This window comes from Protopterus annectens, chromosome 8.part0, assembly GCF_019279795.1.
Source record: "Protopterus annectens isolate FY-2018-M chromosome 8.part0, PAN1.0, whole genome shotgun sequence".
Classification (NCBI taxonomy): domain Eukaryota; kingdom Metazoa; phylum Chordata; order Ceratodontiformes; family Protopteridae; genus Protopterus; species Protopterus annectens.
Genome location: NC_056741.1, coordinates 1,233,137,162 through 1,233,163,374, shown reverse-complemented (window position 1 = coordinate 1,233,163,374; position 26,213 = coordinate 1,233,137,162). Strand labels below are relative to the sequence as shown.

The window sequence follows — 26,213 nt, the reverse complement described above, 5'->3', positions numbered from 1 at the left end:
CAGTCCCTTCCAGGTCCTCTCAAGCCAAACCCAGACACAGCAAAAACCCCAGGTTTCAGTCCCAGGGGACTCTCAGAACTAAGCAGTGGGGGGGGCCTCCACTTCCAAATCTGGAAATAACAAGACACCCCCCTACAGTAAACAGTATCAATGACTTCATATTAAAATTACCAAGCACTTATCTTTCACCCGCCCCTTTGGGGGGGAAGATTGCTCTTCATGCAAAGAACTGGGAACTCATAACCCAGGACAAATGGGTTTTAAATATAGTGTCCCAGGGATACACATTTCATTTCCACACATTGTCAACACCAAACGGATGGCCAGACCTGCCCCTGAATCAGTAGGCAGAGGCTCAAAAACAAGTACTTTGTCTGAAGCATGGGGGCTATTCAACTGATACCAGAAGAGGAAAAGGTACAAGGTTTCTATTCAAGGCTTTTCCTGGTACCCAGAAAAGACAAATCACAGCGTCCAATCCTGGACCTGTCTACTCTAAACACCTTTCTGGAGATTCCAAAATTCAGGATGCTGACTCTTCACCAGTTGCTTCCTATGCTAGGCAAAGATGCCTGGTTGGCAACTCTAGATTTAAAAGAAGCATACCTGCACATCACAATCAGGGAATCTTGCAGAAGATGCCTACGCTTCAAAGCAGGCTACTTGCATTATCAGTTCTCTGCACTGTCCTTTGGCTTGTCTACTGTGCCCAGGGTATTCACAAAGGGCCTGGCTCCAGTTATTGCATTTTGCAGGCAAAGAAATATTCAGATATATCCATACCTGGACGATTGTCTAATTCAGGCAGAAAACCAGGGCATACTTTTAAATCAAAGGGTTCTAACTTGTCTAGGGTACACCATAAACGAAAAGAAATCACAACTGGTGCCCTGTCAACAGATTACATTCCTGGGTGCAAGCTTGAATACAACTGCCCAGATGGCTTTCCTCATGCCAGAGAAGCAAATTCATTTGGTAACTTGCTTCAAACAAGTGGCCACAAAAACCCTGCTATCTGCAAGACAAATACCGCAAGCCTTGGGGTTCATGGCCTCCTGCATTCTTCTAATTCCATATGCAAGACTGCATATGAGGAAACTACAGCAGTATCTAAAAAGTCTATGGAGTCAACATTGTCACAGCCTGGAAACAGTGATTCCTATCATACCTTGCCTATGCCTGGAGTTCCTATGATGGGCAGAAGCCTGCCACCAAAACAAGAGATTACCATTCACACTACCCCCTGCTGCCCAAACCCTAACTACAGATGCATCAGACTATGCATAGGGGGCTCACCTGGCAGGGAAGTGCATTCAGTGCAAGTGGAACCCAAATCAAATGCACCTACATATCAATCAAAAAGTAGCTGCACAAAATGCTCTGACAGCCTTCAAGGACTACATTCTTCCAGGACAACTAATGGTAAAGACGGAAAACACCACGATTATGTGGTACATAAACAAGCATGGGGGGGGTACACATTCCTACCCCCTCTGCAGACTAACCATGGCATTGTGGAACACAGCCTTGAGCTGCCAAGTGCATCTACAAGCTCAATTCCTGCCAGGAAAGTTGAATACACTGGCAGACGGACTAAGCAGAAACCTCATGGACCCACAGGAGTGGAAACTGGAACTACGGATTTTCAACATGTTGACAAACCAATGGGGGAGCCCAGACATAGATCTATTTGCCTCACCCCAGAACTACCAGTTGGACAAGTTTTGCACAAGGACTCCCCACAAACAAGCCTGGAAAGTGGATGATCTGTCCTTCAGCTGGAAAAATCTATCAGTCTACGCTTTTCCACCTCTGCTCTCCAAAGTTCTACTAAAATTCAAACAGGACAAACCAAGGATGATTTTTATTGCTCCAGATTGGCCACACCAACACTGGTACCCCCTCCTGTGCAGTGTGTCGCAAATATCTCCATGGCACCTGCCTCAGACCCCTTCCCTGCTGTCTCAGCAGGAGAATCAAATTCTGCACCCTCAGCTTCCAACATTAAACCTTGCAGCCTGGCGAATCACTTAAATTCACCCTTATCATCCCTCAGCAAACCTGTGATGGATGTCATCTTGGAGGCAAGGAGACCTACAACTAGAAAATCTTATGCTGACAAATGGAAAATATTCTGTGTCTGGAACCAATCTTTAGGGATGAGCACAGCGGCACCCAATTTACCTCAGATTTTGCAATACTTAACTGAGATGCTTCACAAGGGCTGGCCTTTTTCCTCCATTAAAATCCATGCCTCAGCTATTTCAGCTCACTATAACACGGAACCCGGGGCAAAAAACTTGAGACCACCCAGGCGAGCTCCAATCCCTGCCTGGGACCTTAACTTTGTTTTGGAGAAACTCACTCTACCCTCCTTTCAAGCCAGCTGCTACTGCAGACTTAAAATTTCTTTCTTGGAAAACAGCCTTCCTTTTAGCAATCACTTTAGCTAGAAGGATATCTGAATTACAGGCCCTTATGGCAGTGGAGCCTTTCATCATCTTTCGTGCGGACAGGGTATCTCTCAGGACCAATCCATCCTTCATGCCCAAGGTGGTTTCCAGTGTGGCTGTTAATGGGTCCATTCATTTGCCAACCTTCTTTCCCAATCCACAGAACAAAGGGGAATGGATTCTGCATTCCTTGGATGTGCACAGACAACTAAGATTCTACTTGGACAGGACTAAATCTCAAAGAAAATCTGAACAATTGCTGGTAGCATTTTCTGCAGGGGCAGAGGGGAAGGCAATTTCAAAACAAACCATTTCTAAATGGATAAGCCATTGCATTAATTTCTGCTATAAGCACCATGGAAAACCTATTCCCCAGGGAATCAGATCTCACTCCACCAGGGCTGCATCTACTTCTGCAGCCATTCTCAGAGGTGTCCCTACCAGGGATGTCCCAGAAGCTGCTACCTGGAGTTGTATGCATACTTTCACCAAGCATTACCATTTACCAATTTTGTTTAAATCTAGAGCTGGCTTTGCCACTGCTGTCTTGCAGGGCCTTATAGCTGTCCCTAATGATGTATAAACTCCTCCTCCCAACCATATATTTGGGAATCTACCCAAATGTAATAACTGCAACAGTGAAACACAAAGAACATAGTACAGTTGTGTACACTTACCATAAATGTAGATGTTCGAGTGTATTCACTGTTGCAGTCCTGGTTACCCTCCTTCCAGCCCCCTAGATTTTCTGACTATACCTCTACTTTCCTTTACTATACTTAAAAGCCTTTTTGGTGTATTTGCTTTTGGTTGGAGGTATACTTTTGTGTTTTTGTGTTTATTTGCTCCCCATTAGGGTGGCACCTGACATCTGGGGCAAGAAAAACTGATGTAATGACATCGGCTGCATGTTTTATACCCCTAACGACCTGACCTCATGGAAGAAGGGACAGCATCTGACGCAGGACCCAAGACTTTGTTAATCAGGCCGACTGAGTGCAACCTGCCAGCAGATTACCTAAATGTAATGACTGTAACAGTGAATACACTCAAACATCTACATTTATGGTAAGTGTACACAACTGTACTTTCTCATCTTTGTATGCCTCTTATATCCATGTAACCATTAGAGAACACAGCGGAGTAAGACTCTGATGAGGAGGAGACTGGTGGCAATACTACTAAAGGACAATGAATATAGAAAAACATTGTCTGTTGTGTTAAGATGCAGTCAGGGGTAACAATCCAGAACCTGAGGTATTTCAGGTGCTTATTCACATTGTCAGTGGTTAGTTTATGAGATAAAAATATACTTAGATGCCATGTTCTTAAAATTGCCCCAATTTAGTTTAGATCCATCTAACCATTTTTTGTGTAATATAGAGCATGATTAACATGAAGAGAGCAATCTGTATCCTGAGATCAGTAGAGGTTATGTCCTCATGGCATATATGAAGTATAGCAAATTCCCAGGAGAGAGTGGATTTGCCATAGCCCATTTTTTTAAATTTGATCCTTAGCGAATTCCATAGATTCTAAGCATATTTACAGTACCATAGAATGTGTAGGAGGTCAGCTTTAGCTGTGGGGCGAAAAGGACAGAAGGGTGAAGTGTTAGGAAAAAAAAGCGTTTAAACATTCTGGAGTATAGTAAGCATTATTATTAATCATTAACTGGGTATATAATAGTTTCTTAAAAGGGGCAAAAGTGTTTGTGTGATTAATTGCTTGGGAGAGATGAGTGCCTGCCAGGTCAGGGTTTTTGTCTCTCCAATATTGGGCAAATTTGACAGAGGATTGGTCTCTAGCTGTAGAGACTAGTTTGTAAGTAACTGAAAGCATCTTCTTTTTGATTTTTAAACATCTCACGAGTGAAGTGGCCAAGATTAGTTCTTCTTGTAACTTATTTGAGAAGCATCCTAAGGTAGAAATTAATTGTTTGATTTGTCTCAAGATTATTGTGTATTTGCTATTTAAGTTTTATTCTGATATCATTAAGGGAGTTGTCCTTAAGCTGAAAGAAATCCCATACAGTTAAGGTTTTAATTTGAGGGAATTGATCTAGGTTTAGCATTTTGTTACCCAATTTTAGATTTGGGTTCAGGTGAATGGGCTGCAAGAGAATGAACACTTCTGACACACCTAACGAGGCGAAGAGTTTTTGAAATATATTAATCTTATGCTTAATTAGGTTGTGTAATTTAATGTTTTTTAATAAAGATTTATTTATGCAGGGTAATGCTTTGCGGTTTGTTTTACAACTTTTTACATGAATCTGCCAGAGACGATCCATTGAGAAAAGCGAGTTATTTCGTTTGAATTATGGTCTGCAATTTGTATGATTCTACTGGCACAGATTATGTCTTAATACAATCTGAAATCGGGTATCCCCAGTCCCCCTTGTTTTTTGGCAGCATTAATCTTGATAAGGAGATTCTAGGATTTTTAGGGAACCATATAAATTTAGTTAAGGTTCTGTTCATTTTTTTGAAAAACTTTAGTGGGATGATATTGTCTGTTGAATTAAACTGGAACAGTATTCTGGGTAGAACGTTCATTTTTAGTATTGCTATTTTAGACAAGAAGGGGAAATTCAAGTTTTTCCATCTGGTTAAATCATTTTCTATGGATTACCATATTCTAAGGAGGTTATTTTGTAGGGAGTTTTTATGATTATGGACAAATACTAACCCTGGATATTTAAGAGTATAGTTCAGCTTTATTTGGGATATGGGGAGCAGAGCTTCTTCATGACTGTTCGGGTTAATTGGAAAAATAAGAGATTTTGAGGGGTTAATTTCATAGTTGGAAGTTTTCGAGAAGATTTCAGTTGTATTTTGGAATTTAGTAAGATCAGTGTTGGGAAGCGGGAAATGTATAATGAGGTCATCTGCAAATGCTGAAAAGGCAAGACTATTCCCCAGAATGTTGGGTATACGATGAAAGTTTTTTTGCATTAAGTCTAAGAATAGGGGTTCAATATATATGTTAAAGAGAAATGGGGTTCAATATATATATTAAAGAGAAATGGAGAGAGGGGACAGCCCTGTCTAGTGACATTATTTAGCTTTATTTTTGATGAGTGTAGCTTATTGATTACTAGTGTAGTATATGAAGAGTTATATAAGATCTTAAAACTGTCAGGAAAGTTGAATTGTTGTAGAGTTAAGAATAAAAATTCCAAGATGACCACCACCCTGTGAACACTCACTCCCTAGAGCTCCTCAAATATCAGTTTAAATCTTTGCAATCAAACCTTGTTAATCTCCGTTTCCCTCCCAGAGCAGACAGCAATATACTCTACAAATCATCAAGGCTAAGCAGCTGGGATTATTTCTTCGTTCAACACTGTGTAAACTTTATATTTTAAATCTGAACTTTGTCACTGCAACCCTCATGGCAGCCTGAGGCCTGTACTGAACTCAGCATAGTACAGTCAGCAATCAAGAAAAACTAAATAATCAAATAAACTACATGAAGATGCCTAACGAACAAGAACAAATGGACTCACAAACAACCAAAACCAAATTATCACAACGTTTTCTCCTGAAAAGAAAACTTTAACTAAAAGATAACGAATTCAGAAACAGCAAGAAGCAACAACAAAATCCACTGCCAAAAATAAGCCTGAAGGAGTCTACTCTATGGATGAACTAAAGTATGCCTTAATACCTATACAATCTGCTATCCAAAACTTTTATGAACAAATGAGTAAGTTTGGATCTACTTTGGAACAAATTGTAACTCACCTTGACCATGCTGAAGCCAAGTCCGCAGCAAACAAAATGAAAATAGAAGAACTCCAAAAACAGTTTAAAAATAATGAATCTGTACTAGATGAATTGCAACAAAAAAAATCACAGACCTTGAAGCTCGAAGCAGGAGGAATAATATTCTTATACGTGGGATTCCAGAATCTGTTGATCAGTCACAGCTCCAGGATACCCTTAAAAATATATTGAATTCACTGTTGGAAAAAAATCCAACCACCAATGACATTGTTACAGAAAGAGACCACAGAGCCCTCCGAAGGTCTCAAGATCCTAAGTCTCCACGTCAGATATATGCAAAAATATTAAACTACCAACATGTACATGAAATTCTCCAGGCAGCAAAACAAAAGGGTACTTTACTGTGGCAGGGGCACAAAATAACTTTTTCACAGGACTTACCAATGTCTGTCGAGCAGGCAAGACAACAACTGGCTCCCTACTGTACTTTTCTCATCAACAAAAAGATAAAATTTCAAATGAAATACCCCAGTACCCTTGTTTTTTACAAGTAATGAACAAAAATACTCAGCCAAAAATAACTCTGAAGCCAAAACTGCCTTTATTAAGGCATTTGGAGAACTTCCAAAGCTTTAAATAATACTTAAAAAAGCTTTAAACTATGTTCCTCGTCTTATAACCTGACAAATGTAAGTAAAAGTGTTAGCTAAAAGCTGCATTAGATAGTCTGTCTTGTAAAATGCGGTCTGGAATGCTCTGGATGTCTCGTCACGACCCTTGTGGCCTTCTTTACAGTTTTAAACCCCATTTGTGGTTAAAAGTTCCCAGTGTAAGCTCCATTTAGCAGGCAGAGGCTGTTGTTGCAAAGTTCCATGCTAAGGAAGGTAACAATTATCTCCGTCACACCGGTTAGCACATCCACATCTTTTCTGGCCATTTTTCAACTTCCTGTGTACAGAGGGATGCATTAGGGTGTGACACAGCACTATTTCCTTCCTTCCTGCAAGGATTCTCTGGGAAATGGAGTCCCAGGTCAGCAATCATCATTGCAGCTCATTTTATAAGGATTCAAAAGGACAAGGGAAAAGAAAAAAAAGGGAAAAGGGGAAGAAGGAAGAAAAATAAAGGAAATAAAGCAAATCTGCGATAAAATTAAGGCAGCACATTCCCTGACAGCATCAGAGATGTCTACCTTCTACAGACAGCCTGCAACTGCTCATCAAGACAGGGTAAATGCAGTAACTTTAAGTCAGCTTACCTAAAGCTAACTGACAACAAAAATTAATATCAATCAGCTTCATCAACTGTATATAATATGCTAAATTCTATGCTATCTAATCAAAAAGCTAATATGGTTTAAAGTACACTTTAATGAATATTTCCTAGCTATAACTTCTTTTTTTTTTTCCTAATGTCCCTACAAAACTATAAGTAGTTATTATAGCAATAACCAATGACGTTGGTGTGGTATATTGAAGATTTACCCATGGGTGGTGTGGTTTAATCATGAGGGTGAAGCCAAAGTGATTAAATAAAGCCAATACTACAACCACGGAGTCAGTTATTGCTATTATACAATGATATTATTTAAGAAAAGAATACTTACTTTTCTTAAATAATGTCTTTGTATAACGGCACATTACTGTTCTTCCGCGGCTGGTGGTATATTGCTGCCTTGTTTTGATGTACTGCTCATGTGTATGGGACTTGTGCTCCAATGCTTACTCAGTACATCAGGGCTGTGAAGAGGTAGCAACGGTGAAAAGAAGATCTCTGTTGCTCCTTCTTCTTTGTTATAATCAATAAAAAAAAAAAAAAAAAAAAAAAAGAACCTGGGAGATTTTTTATAATCAATAAAAAAAAAAAAAAAAAAAAAAAGAACCTGGGAGACCTTTTATGTTAGGGAGAGTCGGGACAGACAAAATAAAAGGACAATCAGGTAAGTTTTTTTAAGTTTTGTAGAACGTACCTAATTATCCTTTTATTTCTGTCTGTGCCATCTCCCAAACATAAAATGTCTTCCATTTTCATTTTGTATTAAATAAAAAAGTAGAAGCCACGGTGATACAGCGGTAGCATTGTTGCCTCACAGCAAGAGGTTCTCCTGTTCGATTTTCGGCTGGAGTTCCTTCTGTGTGGAGTCTGCATATCCTCCCCGTGGTCGAGTAGCGTTTGAAAGACATGCGTGAATGGGTGTGTCTTTGTTGAAAGTTGGACGTCGGGCTGGCAACTCGGCACCATAAAAATCGACTGCCAATCATTAGCGGACCAGAGTTCCGCTTTGGCGACCCCTAACCAGGAAAATCCGAAAAGATAAACATTAAAAAAAAAACATACGAGCTATACTGACAGGAAAAAGTCTGGGTGACCAGACCTTTTCCCGTTGGTATATTCTCAGATTTACAACGGTACTCAGGTTGGGCTAGCCAGTCAGCGTGCTTTTTTTTTTGAATGCTAATGGCCAGTCATTATATAATAACTTTTATTTCATACTAATCCAAAATGTTCTGGCAGAGTTGGACATACTAATGTAAATTTGCTTTTTGGCTAAGTGTTCTGTGTTTCTTACTGTACTGCGTACCCTCAGAAGTTGATATAATGCCCTACCTAATCTTACTCCAAGTGTTTTTTATTAATCTTTCAAATAATTCCATTGTATAATAATCTTAATACATTTTCTGATAAGTAAAACAGTATGATTAACTATATGCAATATTTACAGCTGGCCTGAAATTAAATTATTATATTGATCAGTCTAGTCAGAGTAACATCATATTAATGAGAGATTATTTGTTCCTTTTTCTTTTACTCTCATTAAGAGTTTGAATTCAAGTTTAGTGTCTCAATAAGTGATAGTATTTTTTCCCATGCATTCTTGCTCCATCGTCTTGGTGCTAATCTTAGTTCTTTTACTCTGGTTTCCAGTAATGCAGTTCCCTTCAATATTAGCAGCAATTCTTTAAATGATGGTTCCAGATTTGGTTTCCATTTTCTGGTAATACATTTTCTAGCATTTGCTAGAATGTTCCATAGTAGGTAAAGATTGCTATTATTTAAATCTAAATTCTCATTAACATTCAACAAAATTAGAGATTTACTTACTACAAATGTATCTGAGAATATGGCTTGTATGAAATTGCTGACATGCCCTACCTAATCTTTATATGACATAACAGACTTGTAAATACTCTGTTTTCTTCACTCAGTTTTTTAAATTTAACTACAAAATTATGCACTGTGTCAAACCTACAGGCAGATGTTATTTCCTTTACTATTTGTCTGAAATGTAAATTTTATGAATGAGTAGAACTGGCAACTTTCATACCTTACAAAAGTGTGGATGAAGAAAGGTGTGGACTTTTTTAAGAACTACAGCTCTAAACACTTATCAAATCCCTGCTTTTTCATCCATTTGAGAAAATGTAAATTTAACAGGGTGGCTTTTACTTGCTTAAAATACTCACAGATGTGAATTTTTCAATTAAAAAGAAGCACAGACTTCTTTTTTAGACTATCTAACAACAGTGATCCACACACTAAAATGTACCTAAATGGTGGTAGAAATAAATTTCATTTGTGGCTTATTCACTGTCTCATATTATAGGGACCCCAATTCCATTCTAGGAGGATGACATGAAGAATGAAAAGTAAAGCCATATCACTATGACAGATCACATGACTGTTGTTTGATGTATAATGAATTGAAATATAATACAAAAATACCACAGTGAGTCTGATATATTATAGTACAATGAACACCTTTCATATGTTACTTTTTACTCAGATAGCACACCCAAGATGAGTCTGAAAATGATGCAGTGGAATCCATGCTCTACAATGGTTAATAGGTATAATTAAGTAAATAAGTACATGTCAGGCTATGATGAAAAAATGCATGTATATGTGTGTGTGTGTGTTTATATATATATATATATATATATATATATATATATATGTATACACACACACACACACACACACACACATATATATATACCATACATACCATTTTCATTTAATAGACTTATACCCCTCAATGGAAGAAAAAAGATTTGTGATTCCACAGATGTTTAATGGGTTTATTACTCTAATAGGACGGAAAGAAGGAAGGGCTGCAAACACCTTACTGGTTTTTTTTTTTCCTGGGCTAAAAACCTTAAAATATGATGGCTAAAAAGATGTAAGATCAAAGAAGAGAAAGTTCTAAATACAGTATTGTAAGATTTCATCCAAATCCACCAGGCTGTGCACTAATGAAGGTAGGCAGCTTAGAAATTCCACAAGGGTGGGGAGGAATTGTAAGCCATGCCTTATTTATATGTGGCAATGTATGCTTTGTTTTGTAATGAGGAAGAAATTCTGGGAAGAGAAATGCTGAAGTTGAGGTCAGGTGTAACTGTCCTTTAACTTATGAATCCATAGAAATGTTCCTGGGCATACCAGGTAGACTGCCAAGTAATGTCAATAAATGTTGTGCATCTTTAGTCAAGCTTTAAGTGTTAGCAATGTAATAACCTAGCATGTCTATGTGCCTTGTCTGTTTGTCTGAGACTTTTCTCTTACCTTTCAGATTGGCAAGGAACAGGTCATTATGGCTCATACACCTCTTTTCACATTTCATGACTACCATGAGAAGCATGTTTTGATTTCTGGCCAGGGGCCTGTACTGGAAATAGCACAGAAGTATCCTTTTGGACCAGGTCATCATTACTGAATCTGCATCTGTAAATTGTGTCCATCAGCTCAAGTACCACTCATGATCTTCAGTGATTATACTTCTGATTTAGATCAAAAGTCATAATGTCTTACATTTCTGTTGTGAAAAACAAAGGTAAGATTTAGTATGGTCTAATCATGTGTTGGAATGTTTTCTTTTCCTAGTCATATATCTCACATTTAGAATGACTGAGAACTGAATGTCTGTAGTGTAGGAACTACCTAGCTCTCAAGTAGGTAGTAATGTAAACAATACAGCAAAATGATGTTCCTGTCCAGAGGAGAGGCATATTGTCAAAGCAACCAAGACTAGAAGATGGAAATCTTAAGGGAAAAATGAAACTTAATTATTTTGAAAAAAACATTTGTTTTGTAATCACTGAATGTTACTTATTTGTCGTCACTAATAAGAGCCTAACACAGATCAGGAGGAGAGCGAGTCATGCTTCCAGTGTAACATCAGCACTACCAAAAAGTCACACTGAAGAAACAACAGGTTTCTGATAGTAAATTGTGTGAGAGCTGGCTTTCCTTAACAATACAATAAGACATGATATCACTGATACTGGGGAATGTTGACACTGCAGTCCCATACTGACAAATGGCTGTATTTGGCAGGGGGAGGGGTCTTAGACTTGTGAAAGACTATTATTTGCTACAGTACTGCAGTATCTGGTTTGCTATTGCACTGCAGTACTTGGTTACATTGTTTTTACAAGATGTTACATTCTCAGCTTCAGGGCACATAAGGAGTAAGCCATGATTGTGACACAGACATGGTATCCAGCTGGGAAGGCAGGAGTACGTAACCAGTGCCAGCTGATCCAGCTTGGGAAAATGGTAAGAATCTGAGTTTGCTGCAGATCTGACACATTTTAGACACTATGTTTGCCAGTAAAGATGCATAAATGACTGAGAACAAGCACCTACTAAGTTGTGTACATTCTTCAGCTGAGAACAGATATCTGCTTTGAAGAACGTGTGAGTCAGTGGACTCAGATATTTTTAATAAGAGTCCTGTTCTTTTCCGACTACCATGAGAGTAACAGGAGTTAGAGTAAGCTAATGGCAACCTGGATGATGGCCACTCTTCTGTATTCCAGAGCACTGTGATGGTAGTGGAGTGGAGAGAATAGGTTGATGGTTTACAGGCAACATAAAGAAAGACACTATGAAAAAATACCTAGATTTTTAATGAATTTAATGATGCTACAGATCTGGACTCATGTCCAGGTAAGACAGTTTAAAGGGCCATCTTACACTTGGGATTGAGAATCATACCAAACTCTGACTGCTGACATAGTAGCCCATTATTAAAGGATGTCTGAAAAATTTATACAATTTTATTTTTGTTATGGGTTGGTTCTGAATAGTTCTATATCGAAGTACATGGCCTTTTTTTACTCACCTTCCTCCTTGAATTTGATGAGCTTTCATGGGGTTTCTTCAAAATGTGTTAGTATTTATAAATACTTATACTTTGGGTTTATTGCACATTTATCATCTTTAAAAATATCTGTGTCATGTTAGTCACTGATTTTACTGAAATATATACTTGACAGTGCTAGGTATCTCCTAACATGACATTTGAAAATGGTACTATAGGTTTCTTTGTTGATGGGTCAGCATGCTTTTAACTAAATTCATTATTGCGTATGTAATGCATTTTACTAGAAAGGTTTAGACCAGTGTATCGTGCAGTAATTAAGGCTGTATCATATGCCTCTGTATGTGCAAATCATTGCAGTTTCTGTGTTTATCAGGGTTATTGTCACTTAAAGATAAGCTTGCATAAACTTTATCAATGTTGGCACACAAACTAAGAATGTCCTTTTTTCAACATCACCAGCAGCATTATATCTGTGACTTCAGTTATCTGCTACAATGTGACTTGAGTTTCCTTCGAATATTGCCATCTCAGACTGTGGCAAAAACTATGCTATATTTGGAGTTACCATTTTCTCTAAGCAGCAGCAAGGGTTCTCTTTCAATATTTATCACATTCAGTTTAAGAACTTTTTATGTATTTATTTTGTGCCATAAAATAGCATTATGATCATTTTTGATCTGTGAAGTGATTTATTGTCCTTCTGCATGTTTATATTTGCTGGCATGAAGAAATGTTTTTCCTTTAGTCAGGAAAGCATAAATTAATAAATGAAATTAATTAAAGGGTGTCTTGTGGTAGCTATATGTTATGATGCTAGATCTGAGCACTGTCTTTCAGCCTTTAAAGTTGTCCTACACTTGGGAAGCTGTTGTTCTGTAATGCATGTGGGGTGAAGATGGTCTGTGGATCTTAAAATCACATTACATCAATTCATCTTCAGATTTGAAGATGTGAGTTGGGAAGAAAGTCTCTGAATATGAAATAATTTTATAGGTGTTACAAAATATAGACTTGCAAGGAGTGGTGAGACTATAGTAAGTAATTTATTGAGTGTGTGTGTGTGTGTGTGTGTGTGTGTGTGTGTGTGTGTGTGTGTGTGTGTGTGTGTGGTCTGCTGAATCTCCTTAATGCCCAGTAAATGTTGTTTAGTCTAAAGCCTGTCCAAAGGTCAAGGGAAATGTTTGGGGTTACAGTATATGTGCCTTCATAAAGAAAGATTAAAATACAACACTAGCAATGACAATATCTCAAAACACTCCAGTATGCAGGGCTTGTCCTGATGTCATAAAGACAAGATATCTGTCTCTAACTTGTTCAAAAATGCACCTTGGTCATTAGAAGGTTTACTGAATAGAGGAAATCATGTGCCCTGTGGAGTACTGTTCTTACCTGAGAGTTATGGAGGAGATGTGTGGCACATGTCTAATCTATTTTAGAAGCCACAACTTACAATGCCCATTTACAGGGTAAGAGACAGTGGCAGAGTACAAGTATTGTGAGTTTGTAAGACATAACAGTGTGTTTGGTGACTTGTGTCATACAGAAAGAAAATCTGCTCACTGGAGAACAGTGTAAGTGCTTCTGTCCCTTACATATATAGGTTTGTAGTTCCAGTGCCTCTGTCAGATGTGAGCTGTCAGCTGACAAAGAATAAAATATACGCACAGAGACATATGAAAAACAAAAAACTTCCGGAAACCACAAAGTATGCCAAACGACAGTTGAAACAATCCGTTTATTGTAAATCCAATAAGCTGAAGCGCTTTTCGTCCGAGAGATACACGAACTTCATCAGATTAAATCACAAATCAAATAATGCAGTTTAAATAATATAAACACTTGATCAGCTGATGCATCAGTATCAAACATTAAAGCAATATGCCCCATATATTCAATTCATATTATAAAAACTTTCTATTAATATATAAGCTATCCTAATAAAAACTAACTATTCTTATAAAAATAGTTGAACAATAATATTTTAATTTGAAATTACTACTAAGCTATTCCAATACAAGAAAATACCAGAAGAGCCCAGTCTTAAAACAAACAGCAGCAACTAAATATATTCTAATTAAAATTATATTCTTAATTAAAATAGCAGCAAAATTTCTTATAAAACTATCTACGAAGGCTTTTGAGTTTTAATATAGCCATAATGGAACACATATCATTGAGACCCAGCCATAACAATTCCAGTCTTTCCAATTCTATTTCTATTGGTCCCCCTCTTATATTAGGTATTAATTGATCCAAGATCCAGAACTTAAATTTATGGGTGGGATATTCTGACACATGCTTAGATAATGCATTTTCTTGCTTGAGTTTACTTATATTATAAGTATGTTCGTAGATTCTATCTCTTAATCTACAAATAGTTTTGCCCACATAGAAACATGGGCAGAACTGGCATTTAGCTAAGTAAACCACCATTTTAGAATTACAGTTAAATTTACCCTTACTTCTCAGGTCTTAATTATTAATGGTTACTAAGTTACCCACTATAATATATTTACAATAGGAACAGGAGCCACAGTTATGCATGCCCCTTCTAATAGTATTATTATTACTATTATTTTTGTGTATACCCTCCAAAAGTTCTTTAAAGTTTCTATCTCTTCTTACCGTGAATTTGGGTGCTTCCCCTGTTTTCTCTGTTAGTTCTTTACTTTCCTTCAGAATGTTCCAATTTTTATATACAGTACTTTTTAGGAAATAAAAATCAGAGTTGAAAGTCAAAATAAGACTATGTTCAAAACATGAAGTTTTTCTACCCATCGTTCCATTTATGGCAATATCCGTTATTTCACAGAGTCCCTAGAAGTATTTAGTACTGTTTCTTGGATTTTTACTTCTATAACCCCTCTTACAATCGGTGTATAAATATTTCTACTTCTCTTCTCTTGAATTTCATCAATGATATTATCCAAGAAGGTATTTGGGTATGCCCTTCTGAGAAACGTCTTTTAGATTTTTACATTCATCATTAAAATCATCCTCCCTTGAAATCATCCATGCTGCCCTCACCAATTGTCCCTTCACTACTGACTTTTTTTGGAGCATAGGGTGAGCACTTGAATAATGCAAGAAAGTATTAGAATACGATGGTTTTCTGTAAATTCTTGTTTCGTACTTTTTATCAATATTGTTTTTAATCAAAAGTACATCAAGAAATGGAATTTGTTTCTCTTCAAAATTATATGTGAATTCAAGAAAATCAGTGCTTTCATTAAGATACTTAACAAGATCTTTAGCTTGGTTTTGATTTCCTTTAAACAATATAAATATATTGTCTAAATATCAGGTATAGTATATAATTTGTGAATTTATATGTTCCTTGCTAAATATATAGTGCCTTTCCAATAATTCATAACCAAGTTTGCAAAACTTGAACCGCAGGGTGAACCCATCGCCACCCCACACTTTTGATGGAAGAAGTTCTTCTTAAATGTTATATTATGTGCTAGTACTATACTTAGTAGTTCTTCTACTAGAACTAATTCAGATGTAGGTGCACCTTTTTCTTTTAAATTCAATATTACCCACTCAATACCCAATTCTTGTGGTATTGAGGTGTAGAGGTCTTTTACATTGATTGTAAGTAGGTTATTATGTTCATCGAAACTTATATCATTTATCTTTTCTAAGAAAGACCAAGAATCCTTACTTATACATACTTCGGAACTTACATATTTCTTAAGGATCCCATCAACTACCTTTGCGCAAGCATAAGTTGCACTATTCCTGCCATCCACTATAGGTCTGAGGGGTGAATTACTCAGATCCTTGTGTATTTTTGGCACACCAAATATAACTGGAACAATAGGTGATGGCATAACTAGGTAGTTATATAACTCTATATCAATTCTCTGTGTTATAAATAAATCATTTATATAATTTTTGATCCTATTATTAGCTTGATTATATTCATTCATGGACACTTTATCATAAGATTCAGATGCTAGCATTACTTCAATTTTATTTTCATAGTCAGCCTGGTCCATGAAAACCAAACCTCCACCCTTATCTGGTTTCATAATACGGACCCTAATGTCATTCAAATATTGTATCCAATTTAATTCTTCGTTTGTAAGATTATTCCTACTTATGCTGTTTTTTCTCAAATAATCCATATGTCTAAAATCAAGCTCACACATTTTTCAAATATATACAAAGAGTTATGCAATGGTGGGTTATAAGTGCTTGCAATTCTAAATTCATTTCTATCCATTCTATTCATATTACCCAACAAAACTGCCAAATTCAGCTTTCTCACAAATAATTTCAGGTCCAAAATACAGTTCGTAACATTCAGTTTTTTAGTAGGAATAAATGTGAGGCCTTTTGCCAGCAGATTAGCCAGCTCAACAGGGACATACACTGAAGAGTAGTTATAGATGGAAAAGTCCCCCACAGAATTCATAATAAACAAAGGGATGTTATCTGGAACCATTTGATTTATTTCCATTTGTTGTGTTTCTTTCTCTGGTTCCGCCTGTTCTGCGTTCTCCCCCTCTGAAAACCCTGTTGATTATTGCCCCATTGGTTGTTATTAGACTGGAAATTTGGGTTAGATTGATTCTGTAAATGTTGACTTCTACGGGGACCCTCATCAGCATTAATGTCTCCAGTGGTTGTCAAATTAGTTTGTGGAATAATGTCAGAACATGCCCCCTGTGGATTATTAGTAATTTCCATATTCTGACCAGAGATATCAAGATTTGGACAGTTTTGGACATTTCCAAGTTGTGAATTATTATGAATATTAATATTTCCTTCCCCTTCCTTCCTATACCCATTCATTCTCTAATGTTGTGCTGGAGATGGACGTGGGTAAGCCGATCCTTGTTAGTACTGCAAGTGGTCTCGCTGTAACCTTTTGCACTTAACTGCTCTCGCCTTATTGATAAAAGTGTCTATAGTTTGAAATATGCGTGAGTATTCAAATTTATATCTGGAAAAATCAGGATATGATTTAAGCTGAGTGTCAAAGGGAATTATATTATCTCTTAATTCTTCCACTATTTTACTATAATTTACTTTCATTAAGTCCAATAATTCAAGACCTTGTTTATTAAACAGTTTAACCAGGTCTAAGTGGAATTGGGAATCAGGAATCAGGCCTGTCAGATATTGACAAATCCTGAGACCCTTCGGTACTAACTCCAATCTCAAACACTCATTGAAATAATCTATTTCCAAATTTAACTTTTTGTATTTTAACAAAATATTATCGAAAGAGTTCAGCAAATCAGTTAAGTTTGATTCTTCCCTCACCATTGTGGCTGTAAAGTTCATTTGGGTCAAGCCCATAGGTGTAGTAAGCTATTCATTGAGATTAGGGAGTCCAGTAAGCCCTGGGTTCAAATTCATGTTACCACCCATGATGCTATATTGTTGAAAGTATTATTGTTGTTGCCGCTACCATTATTCTGCTCTCGCCTCAATAATCCACTTTCACTATTAAACGTCATTGGTGTTAGGGAAGGCACTCGCTGCCCGCATGGAATAGAAGCCGATGGTATCGGTAAGGGTGAACGATTATTTGAAACTGTTACTGCTGGTGAAACGCTACTCAAATTGTTGGCTCCAATATTCAAACTCTCAAAGACTCCATTACCACCAGCCGTAATGGGGCACTGATGATGCCGCTGCTGTTGCTGATTATGTAGACCACTAAGCGTATCTACTTTTTCTGTTAGCCTTTCGACTTGTTGTGCCAATGTTTGTACCATAAAAAGAAAGCTATTATTATCAGCTTTAATTGCTGGTCCACCAGCTGATGTCCTTATTGATAAAAAAGATAATTCCACAGAATTATTCAACAAGTTGTTTGCCATAATCCAAACTACGAAAAGAGACAAATGAAAAACAAAAAACTTCCAGAAACCACAAAGTATGCCAAACGACAGTTGAAACAATCCGTTTATAGTAAATCCAATAAGCTGAAGCGCTTTTCGTCCGAGAGATACACGAACTTCATCAGATTAAATCACAAATCAAATAATGCAGTTTAAATAATATAAACACTTGATCAGCTGATGCATCAATATTAAACATTAAAGCAAAATAGGGACCAATAGAAATAGAATTGGAAAGACTGGAATTGTTATGGCAGATTAGATTATATGCATATAACTGGCTGGGTCTCAATGATATGTGTTCCATTATGGCTATATTAAAACTCAAAAGTCTTCGTAGATAGTTTTATAAGAAATTTTGCTGCTATTTTAATTAAGAATATAATTTTAATTAGAATATATTTAGTTGCTGCTGTTTGTTTTAAGAATGGGCTCTTCTGGTATTTGTTTGTATTGGAATAGCTTAGTAGTAATTTCAAATGAAAATATTATTATTGTTCAACTATTTTTATAAGAATAGTTAGTTTTTATTAGGATAGCTTATATATTAATAGAAAGTTTTTATAATATGAATTGAATATATGGGGCATATTGCTTTAATGTTTGATATCGATGCATCAGCTGATCAAGTGTTTATATTATTTAAACTGCATTATTTGATTTGTGATTTAATCTGATGAAGTTTATGTATCTCTCGGATGAAAAGCACTTCAGCTCATTGGATTTACAATAAACGGATTGTTTCAACTGTCGTTTGGCATACTTTGTGGTTTCCGGAAGTTTTTTGTTTTTCGTTTGTCTCTTTTCGTAGTTTGGATTATGGCGAACAACTTGTTGAATAATTCCGTGGAATTATCTCCTTTATTAATAAGGACATCAACTGGTCGACCAGCAATTGAAGCTGATAATAATAGCCTTCTTCTTGTGGTACAAACATTGGCACAACAAGTCAAAAGGCTAACAGAAATAGTAGACACGCTTAGTGGTCTACATAATCAGCAACAGCAGTGGCAACATCAGAGCCCCATTACGGCTGGTGGTAATGGAGCCTTTGAGAGTTTGAATATTGGCACCAACAATTTGAGTAGCATTTCACCAGCAGTAATAGTTTCAAATAATTGTTCACCCTTACCGACACCATCGGCTTCTATTCCATGCGGGCAGCGAGTGCCTTCCCTAACACCAATGACTTTTAATGGTGAAAGTGGATTATTGAGGCGAGAACAGAATAATGGTAGTGGCAACAGCAATAATACTTTCAACAATCTAGCATCACGGATGGTAACATGAATTTGAACCCAGGGCTGATTGGACTCCCTAATCTCAACGAAAGGCTTACTACACCTATGGGCTTGACCCAAATGAACTCTACAGCCACAATGGTGAGTCCGGCTAGGGAAGAATCAGATTTAACTGATTTGCTGAACTCTTTTGATCATATTTTGTTAAAATACAAAAAGTTAAATTTGGAAATAGATTATTTCAATGAGTGTTTGAGATTGGAGTTAGTACCGAAGGGTCTCAGGATTTGTCAATATCCGACAGGCCTGATTCCTGATTCCCAATTCCACTTAGACCTGGTTAAATTGTTTAATAAATAAGGTCTTGAATTATTGGACTTAATGAAAGTAAATTATAGTAAAATAGTGGAAGAATTAAGAGATAATATCATTCCCTTGGACACTCAGATTAAATCACATCCTGATTTTTCCAGATATAAATTTGAATACTCACGCATATTTCAAACTATTGACTCTTTTATCAATAAGGCGAGAGCAGTTAAATGCAAAAAGTTACAGCACGACCGCTTGCAGTACCAACAAGGATCGGCTTACCCACGTCCATTTCCAGCACAACAATGGAGAATGAATGGGTATAGGAAGGAAGGGGAAGGAAATATTAATATTTATAATAATTCACAACTTGGAAATGTCCAAAACTGTCCAAATCTTGATATCTCTGGTCAGAATATGGAAATTACTAATAATCCACAGGTTCTGACAGTATTCCACAAACTAATTTGACAACCACTGGAGAAATTAATGCTGATGAGGGCCCCCGTAGAAGTCAACGTTTACAGAATCAATCTAAACCAAATTTCCAGTCTAATAACAACCAGTGAGGCAATAATCAACAGGGTTTTCAGAGGGGAAGAATGCAGAACAGGCAGAACCAGAGAAAGAAACACAACAAATGGAAATAAATCAAATGGTTCCAGATAACATCCCTTTGTTTATTATGAATTCTGAGGGGGACTTTTCCATCTATAACTACTCTTCAGTGTATGTCCCTGTTGAGCTGGCTAATTTGCTGGCAAAAGGCCTCACATTTATTCCTACTAAAAAACTGAATGTTACGAACTGTATTTTGGACCTGACATTATTTGTGAGAAAGCTGAATTTGGCAGTTTTGTTGGGTAATATGAATAGAATGGATAGAAATGAATTTAGAATTGCAAGCACTTATAACCCACCATTGCATAACTCTTTGTATATTCGAAAAAATGTGTGAGCTTGATTTTAGACATATGGATTATTTGAGAAAAAAACAGCATAAGTAGGAATAATCTTACAAACGAAGAATTAAATTGGATACAATATTGGAAAGACACTAGAGTCTGTATTATGAAACCAGATAAGGGTGGAGGTTTGATTTTCATGGAGCAGGTTGACTATGAAAATAAAATTGAAGTAATGCTAGCATCTGAATCTTATGATATAGTGTCCATGAATAAATATAATCAAGCTAATAATAGGATCAAAATTTATATAAATGATTTATTTATAACACAGAGAATTGATATAGAGTTATATAACTACCTAGTTATGCCATCACCTATTGTTCCAGTTATATTTGGTGTGCCAAAAATACACAAGGATCTGAGTAATCAACCCCTCAGACATATAGTGGATGGCAGGAATAGTGCAATTTATGCTTGAGCAAAGGTAGTTGATGGGATCCTTAAGAAATATGTAAGTTCCGAAATATGTATAAGTAAAGATTCTTGGTCTTTCTTAGAAAAGATAAATAAGTTTTGATGAACATAATAACCTACTTACAATCGATGTAAAAGACCTCTACACCTCAATACCACAAGAATTGGGTATTGAGTGGGTAATATTGAATTTAAAAGAAAAAGGTGCACCTACATCTGAATTAGTTCTAGTAGAAGAACTACTAAGTATAGTACTAGCAGATAATATAACATTTAAGAAGAACTTCTTCCATCAGAAGAGTGGGGTGGTGATGGGTTCACCCTGCGGTTCAAGTTTTGCAAACTTGGTTATGAATTATTGGGAAAGGCACTATATATTTAGCAAGGAACATATAAATTCACAAATTATATACTATACCCGATATTTAGACGATATATTTATATTGTTTAAAGGAAATCAAAACCAAGCTAAAGATCTTGTTAAGTATCTTAATGAAAGCACTGATTTTCTTGAATTCACATATAATTTTGAAGAGAAACAAATTCCATTTCTTGATGTACTTTTGATTAAAAACAATATTGACAAAAAGTACGAAACAAGAATTTATAGAAAACCATCGTATTCTAATACTTTCTTGCATTATTCAAGTGCTCACCCTATGCTCCAAAAAAAGTCAGTAGTGAAGGGACAATTGGTGAGGGCAGCACGGATGATTTCAAGGGAGGATGATTTTAATGATGAATGTAAAAATCTAAAAGACATGTTTCTCAAAAGGGCATACCCAAATACCTTCTTGGATAATATCATTGATGAAATTCAAGAGAAGAGAAGTAGAGGTATTTATACACCGATTGTAAGAGAGGTTATAGACGTAAAAATCCAAGAAACAGTACTAAATACTTCTAGGGACTCTAATTGTGAAATAACGGATATTGCCATAAATGGAACGATGGGTAGAAAAACTTCATGTTTTGAACATAGTATTATTTTGACTTTCAACTCTGATTTTTATTTCCTAAAAAGTATTGTATATAAAAAATGGAACATTCTGAAGGAAAGTAAAGAACTAACAGAGAAAATAGGGGAAGCACCCAAATTCACGGTAAGAAGAGATAGAAACTTTAAAGAACTTTTGGAGGGTATACACAAAAATAATAGTAATAATAATACTATTAGAAGGGGCATGCATAACTGTGGCTCCTGTTCCTATTGTAAATATATTATAGTGGGTAACTTAGTAACCATTAATAATTTAGACCTGAGAAGTAAGGGTAAATTTAACTGTAATTCTAAAATGGTGGTTTACTTAGCTAAATGCCAGTTCTGCCCATGCTTCTATGTGGGCAAAACTATTTGTAGATTAAGAGATAGAATCTACAAAGATACTTATGATATAAGTAAACTCAAGCAAGAAAATGCATTAGCCAAGCATGTGTCAGAATATCCCACCCATAAATTTAAGTTCTGGATCTTGGATCAATTAATACCTAATATAAGAGGGAGACCAATAGAAATAGAATTGGAAAGAATGGAATTGTTATGGCAGATTAGATTATATGCATATAACTGTCCGGGTCTCAATGATATGTGTTCCATTATAGCTATATTAAAACTCAAAAGCCTTCGTAGATAGTTTTATAAGACATTTTGCTGCTATTTTAATTAAGAATATAATTTTAATTAGAATATATTTAGTTGCTGCTGTTTGTTTTAAGACTGGGCTCTTCTGGTATTTGTTTGTATTGGAATAGCTTAGTAGTAATTTCAAATGAAAATATTATTATTCAACTATTTTTATAAGAATAGTTAGTTTTTATTAGGATAGCTTATATATTAATAGAAAGTTTTTATAATATGAATTGAATATATGGGGCATATTGCTTTAATGTTTGATATCGATGCATCAGCTGATCAAGTGTTTATATTATTTAAACTGTATTATTGGATTTGTGATTTAATCTGATGAAGTTCGTGTATCTCTCAGACGAAAAGCGCTTCAGCTTATTGGATTTACAATAAATGGATTGTTTCAACTGTCATTTGGCATAAAATATACACACACATACACACACACGCGCACACACACAAATTATCTTTTATTACTCTAATGCATATAATCTGTAAGCAACCACTGCTTGCTTTGCATGTGTTTAATGCAATAATTCAGGGCTAAAACAATAACAAAACATCCTACATTAATGTGAGAAGAAAATTTACTTTATATTGCTGTAGACATCAGAAATCAAGTTGCTTAGCTTTATTCAGGTGCTGGCAGCATCTTAGGAAAATTAAATAAAACAGCTATTGAGGCCTGTTGCAATATAAAATCAAGTTGTTTTCATATGAAGGTATAAACATATGAGAAAACTGAGAGAAGTAAACTAATAATAATTCAAGCTTGTTCATGTATTACAGTTAACCTCTGTAGCTCTCGCTTCCCATCCTTATTTTCATCCCTGCCATCCCCAAGTTTTCACCATTTCCTTCAGTCATTCTGTTAACTCCACTGTATCACCTTCCTTTGGCAGGTCATTCAAGGTTCACTCCAGCATGTTAGTAAATAACTTGTAGTGCATTGAGCACAATGAATGTCCTTCTATTCCTATGCTGCAGTATTCTTAGTGTGGGATTCCCTGCCTCACGCGACCCAAACATTGGCTCCTATACAAAAGCTTAAGCCTAGTTGCTGTAGGTGCCTGGGAAGTCATACGTAGGGCCATAAAGCTGGGACCTTAAATGTGAAGTCTGCACAAACAGACCTCAGAACTTTTCAGCCACAGAGAATGTCACATCGATTGCTTCGCTCCTACACTCGAAGACATCTAAAAAGCTAAGCACCGCGTTGGGGAAATTTTCTGTTTCTTTGCTTGAGCTTGGTTAGCTGCAGTTATCATTAGCCGATGTCAGCTAAGAAGGGCAAATGCCATTGCAGGCATCAGATACCACATAAAGATATGCACGACCATTGAATCTTTTGTCTAGAGAAGGAACACAACCATACTGCTTGTTCTATTTGCCAATCTTTTGTTCCGAAGACCCTTCATAGCCATCTGACCACCCTCAACTTATATGTAGAGATCCAACATCTCAAAAAGCTTGTGCTCAGGATGGATCCCAAATCAACCATTCCAACTGAACCACCATGGAAAAGGCCAAAGTTTCCAGGCTTACCTCCGTTGCTTCTCCACAATCGTACATCCTGCCAGCTTCCAATCTAGGAGTTGAGGGATGTTCATTTGAACCGTCAACTTCGACAGCTCCCACTGAGGAATCCACTTAAGAAGTAATGGTCTGCACATCCTTGGAGACTGCTCAGACGTCGGTCCCTACCAATGTCGAGGGGGAACCAGAAACAGTTGGATGACCGACCAAGATGCCATTACCTGAAGCCCAGGCCTTCTCCCAGGCCTACGTCTTCTAAGCAAAAACAAAAAAACAAACACCTGATTCCTACCTCAGAGGGGGTCCCAGACTGGCAACCTTTTACTAATCCTTTGATGCAGGCTTTTATGGCTATTAGGCTCACAACCTCTTCTCCCTCCACTATTCCAGTGCTTAGTCCTAGGCCTGCCTTTGCCACTTCTCTCCCCTTGCCTACTACCCAAGAAGGAGAGGAGGATTTAGAACCTTACTACTCATCTTCTGATGAGTCTGTTTCTTATGCCTCACAAATTGCCTCTCCTCTGGAATACTATTCCCCAGATGAGGAATCCATTGAGGGGGACTCCCCACCAGAAAATATTATTTTTTGGAAAACCGTTACAAAGATGAAAGAATACTTCAAATGGGACACTACCCAGATGACTGACACCCAGAGGAGGTATTTTGAACTCCATCACCCTACCCATCAACCATCCCACCTATCTTATATGCAGGACAAGAAAAGGGCCGCAGTAAAAAAAGTACTACTCATAGTTATTCAGTATGACTACAATGTTCAAAATTACCCTCCATTCTCCCCATCCCTTGCAAGAAACAACATATGGGGCTAAAGATGAGAAGTTGATAATCAGATAACTAACATATGTGGGGAAACAAAACATGTAAAAAGCTAACATACAATTGGGTGCCACTGATATTAACTTGGGCTGGTTTTGTTCATCACATTTGCACCTAATGCAGCTAGTACAGGAGACAGCAGAATCATTCTGTTAGCAGCCAAATTCAGAATGGGTGCCCTAGTTGGCAGTCAAATTCAGAACAGGTAAATTAGTTAGCAGCCAAATTCAGAACAGGTACACTAGTTAGCAGCCAAATCCCTAACAGGTGAACTAGTTAGCAGCCAAATCTAAAACGGGTGCACTAATTATCAGCCAAATACAGAAAGGGTACACTACTTAGCAGCCAAATCCAGAACAGATGCAATAGTTAACATCAAAATCCAGAACAGCTACACTAGTTACCAATCAAATCCAGAACAGATGCACTAGTTAAGAGCCAAATCCAGAACACGTCCACTAGTCAATAAGAGGAGGATTACCCCTTAGTGAGGCCTGGCATGCTGAGCAGATTGATGGCAGTTCAAATTTAAAGTAAGTAAGTCTACAGTTATGGAGTATGATGGGGTGAGTCCTCAGATAAATGTAAAAACTAAGAGGAGGGGATCTCTAGAGCAAATAAAAGAGGAAAAGATCTGTGAGTGATCATCAGACCTAAACTGTCAAGCAACACAGTGTTAGTAGTCTGCTGTACCAACAGTGAAAAGGGTGACGGGCTGTTTGGTGAATAGAAAAACATGATTTAGGGCAAAGGTAAGAATAAAACTTGAATAGCACAGACATTTCTGGAGAACTTCGGAGAACTGAGATTTGAAGAAAGTTCATTGGCAATTGAAATGCACACTTTAGAAAAAAATAATTCAGAATACTGTCAGAGATCAGGTGGAAAGGTGGAGCTGAAAAGGAAAGACAAAAGAAGAAGGCAAAGGTGGAAGCTATCAGGAGGAAGATTCAAATCTAACTTAAACATAGGATTATGATAGGGTTGCCAGTCATAATCTGCTTGTTTTGTGTCCGAGACATGGATGCCAAGAAATTCACCTTGAGAGGAAAGCTCAAGAGGTGAATCTTGGCATCCATGCTGAGAACACATAATTTAAATTTCCAATCAGAATTCCGATCAGAATT

General features: G+C 36.8%; 1 protein-coding gene across 2 annotated transcripts in view; it reads left to right on the top strand.

Annotated features, from left to right (window-relative positions):
• Window positions 1–26,213, top strand: part of LOC122809327 (haloacid dehalogenase-like hydrolase domain-containing 5) — a 599,749-nt gene that overhangs the window by 205,311 nt on the left and 368,225 nt on the right. For both annotated transcript variants that reach the window (XM_044080729.1, XM_044080727.1), the window contains exon 3: window positions 10,755–10,867. In XM_044080729.1, coding sequence (XP_043936664.1) covers window positions 10,755–10,867 — 113 coding nt within the window. The remainder of the gene's footprint in view (window positions 1–10,754; window positions 10,868–26,213) is intronic.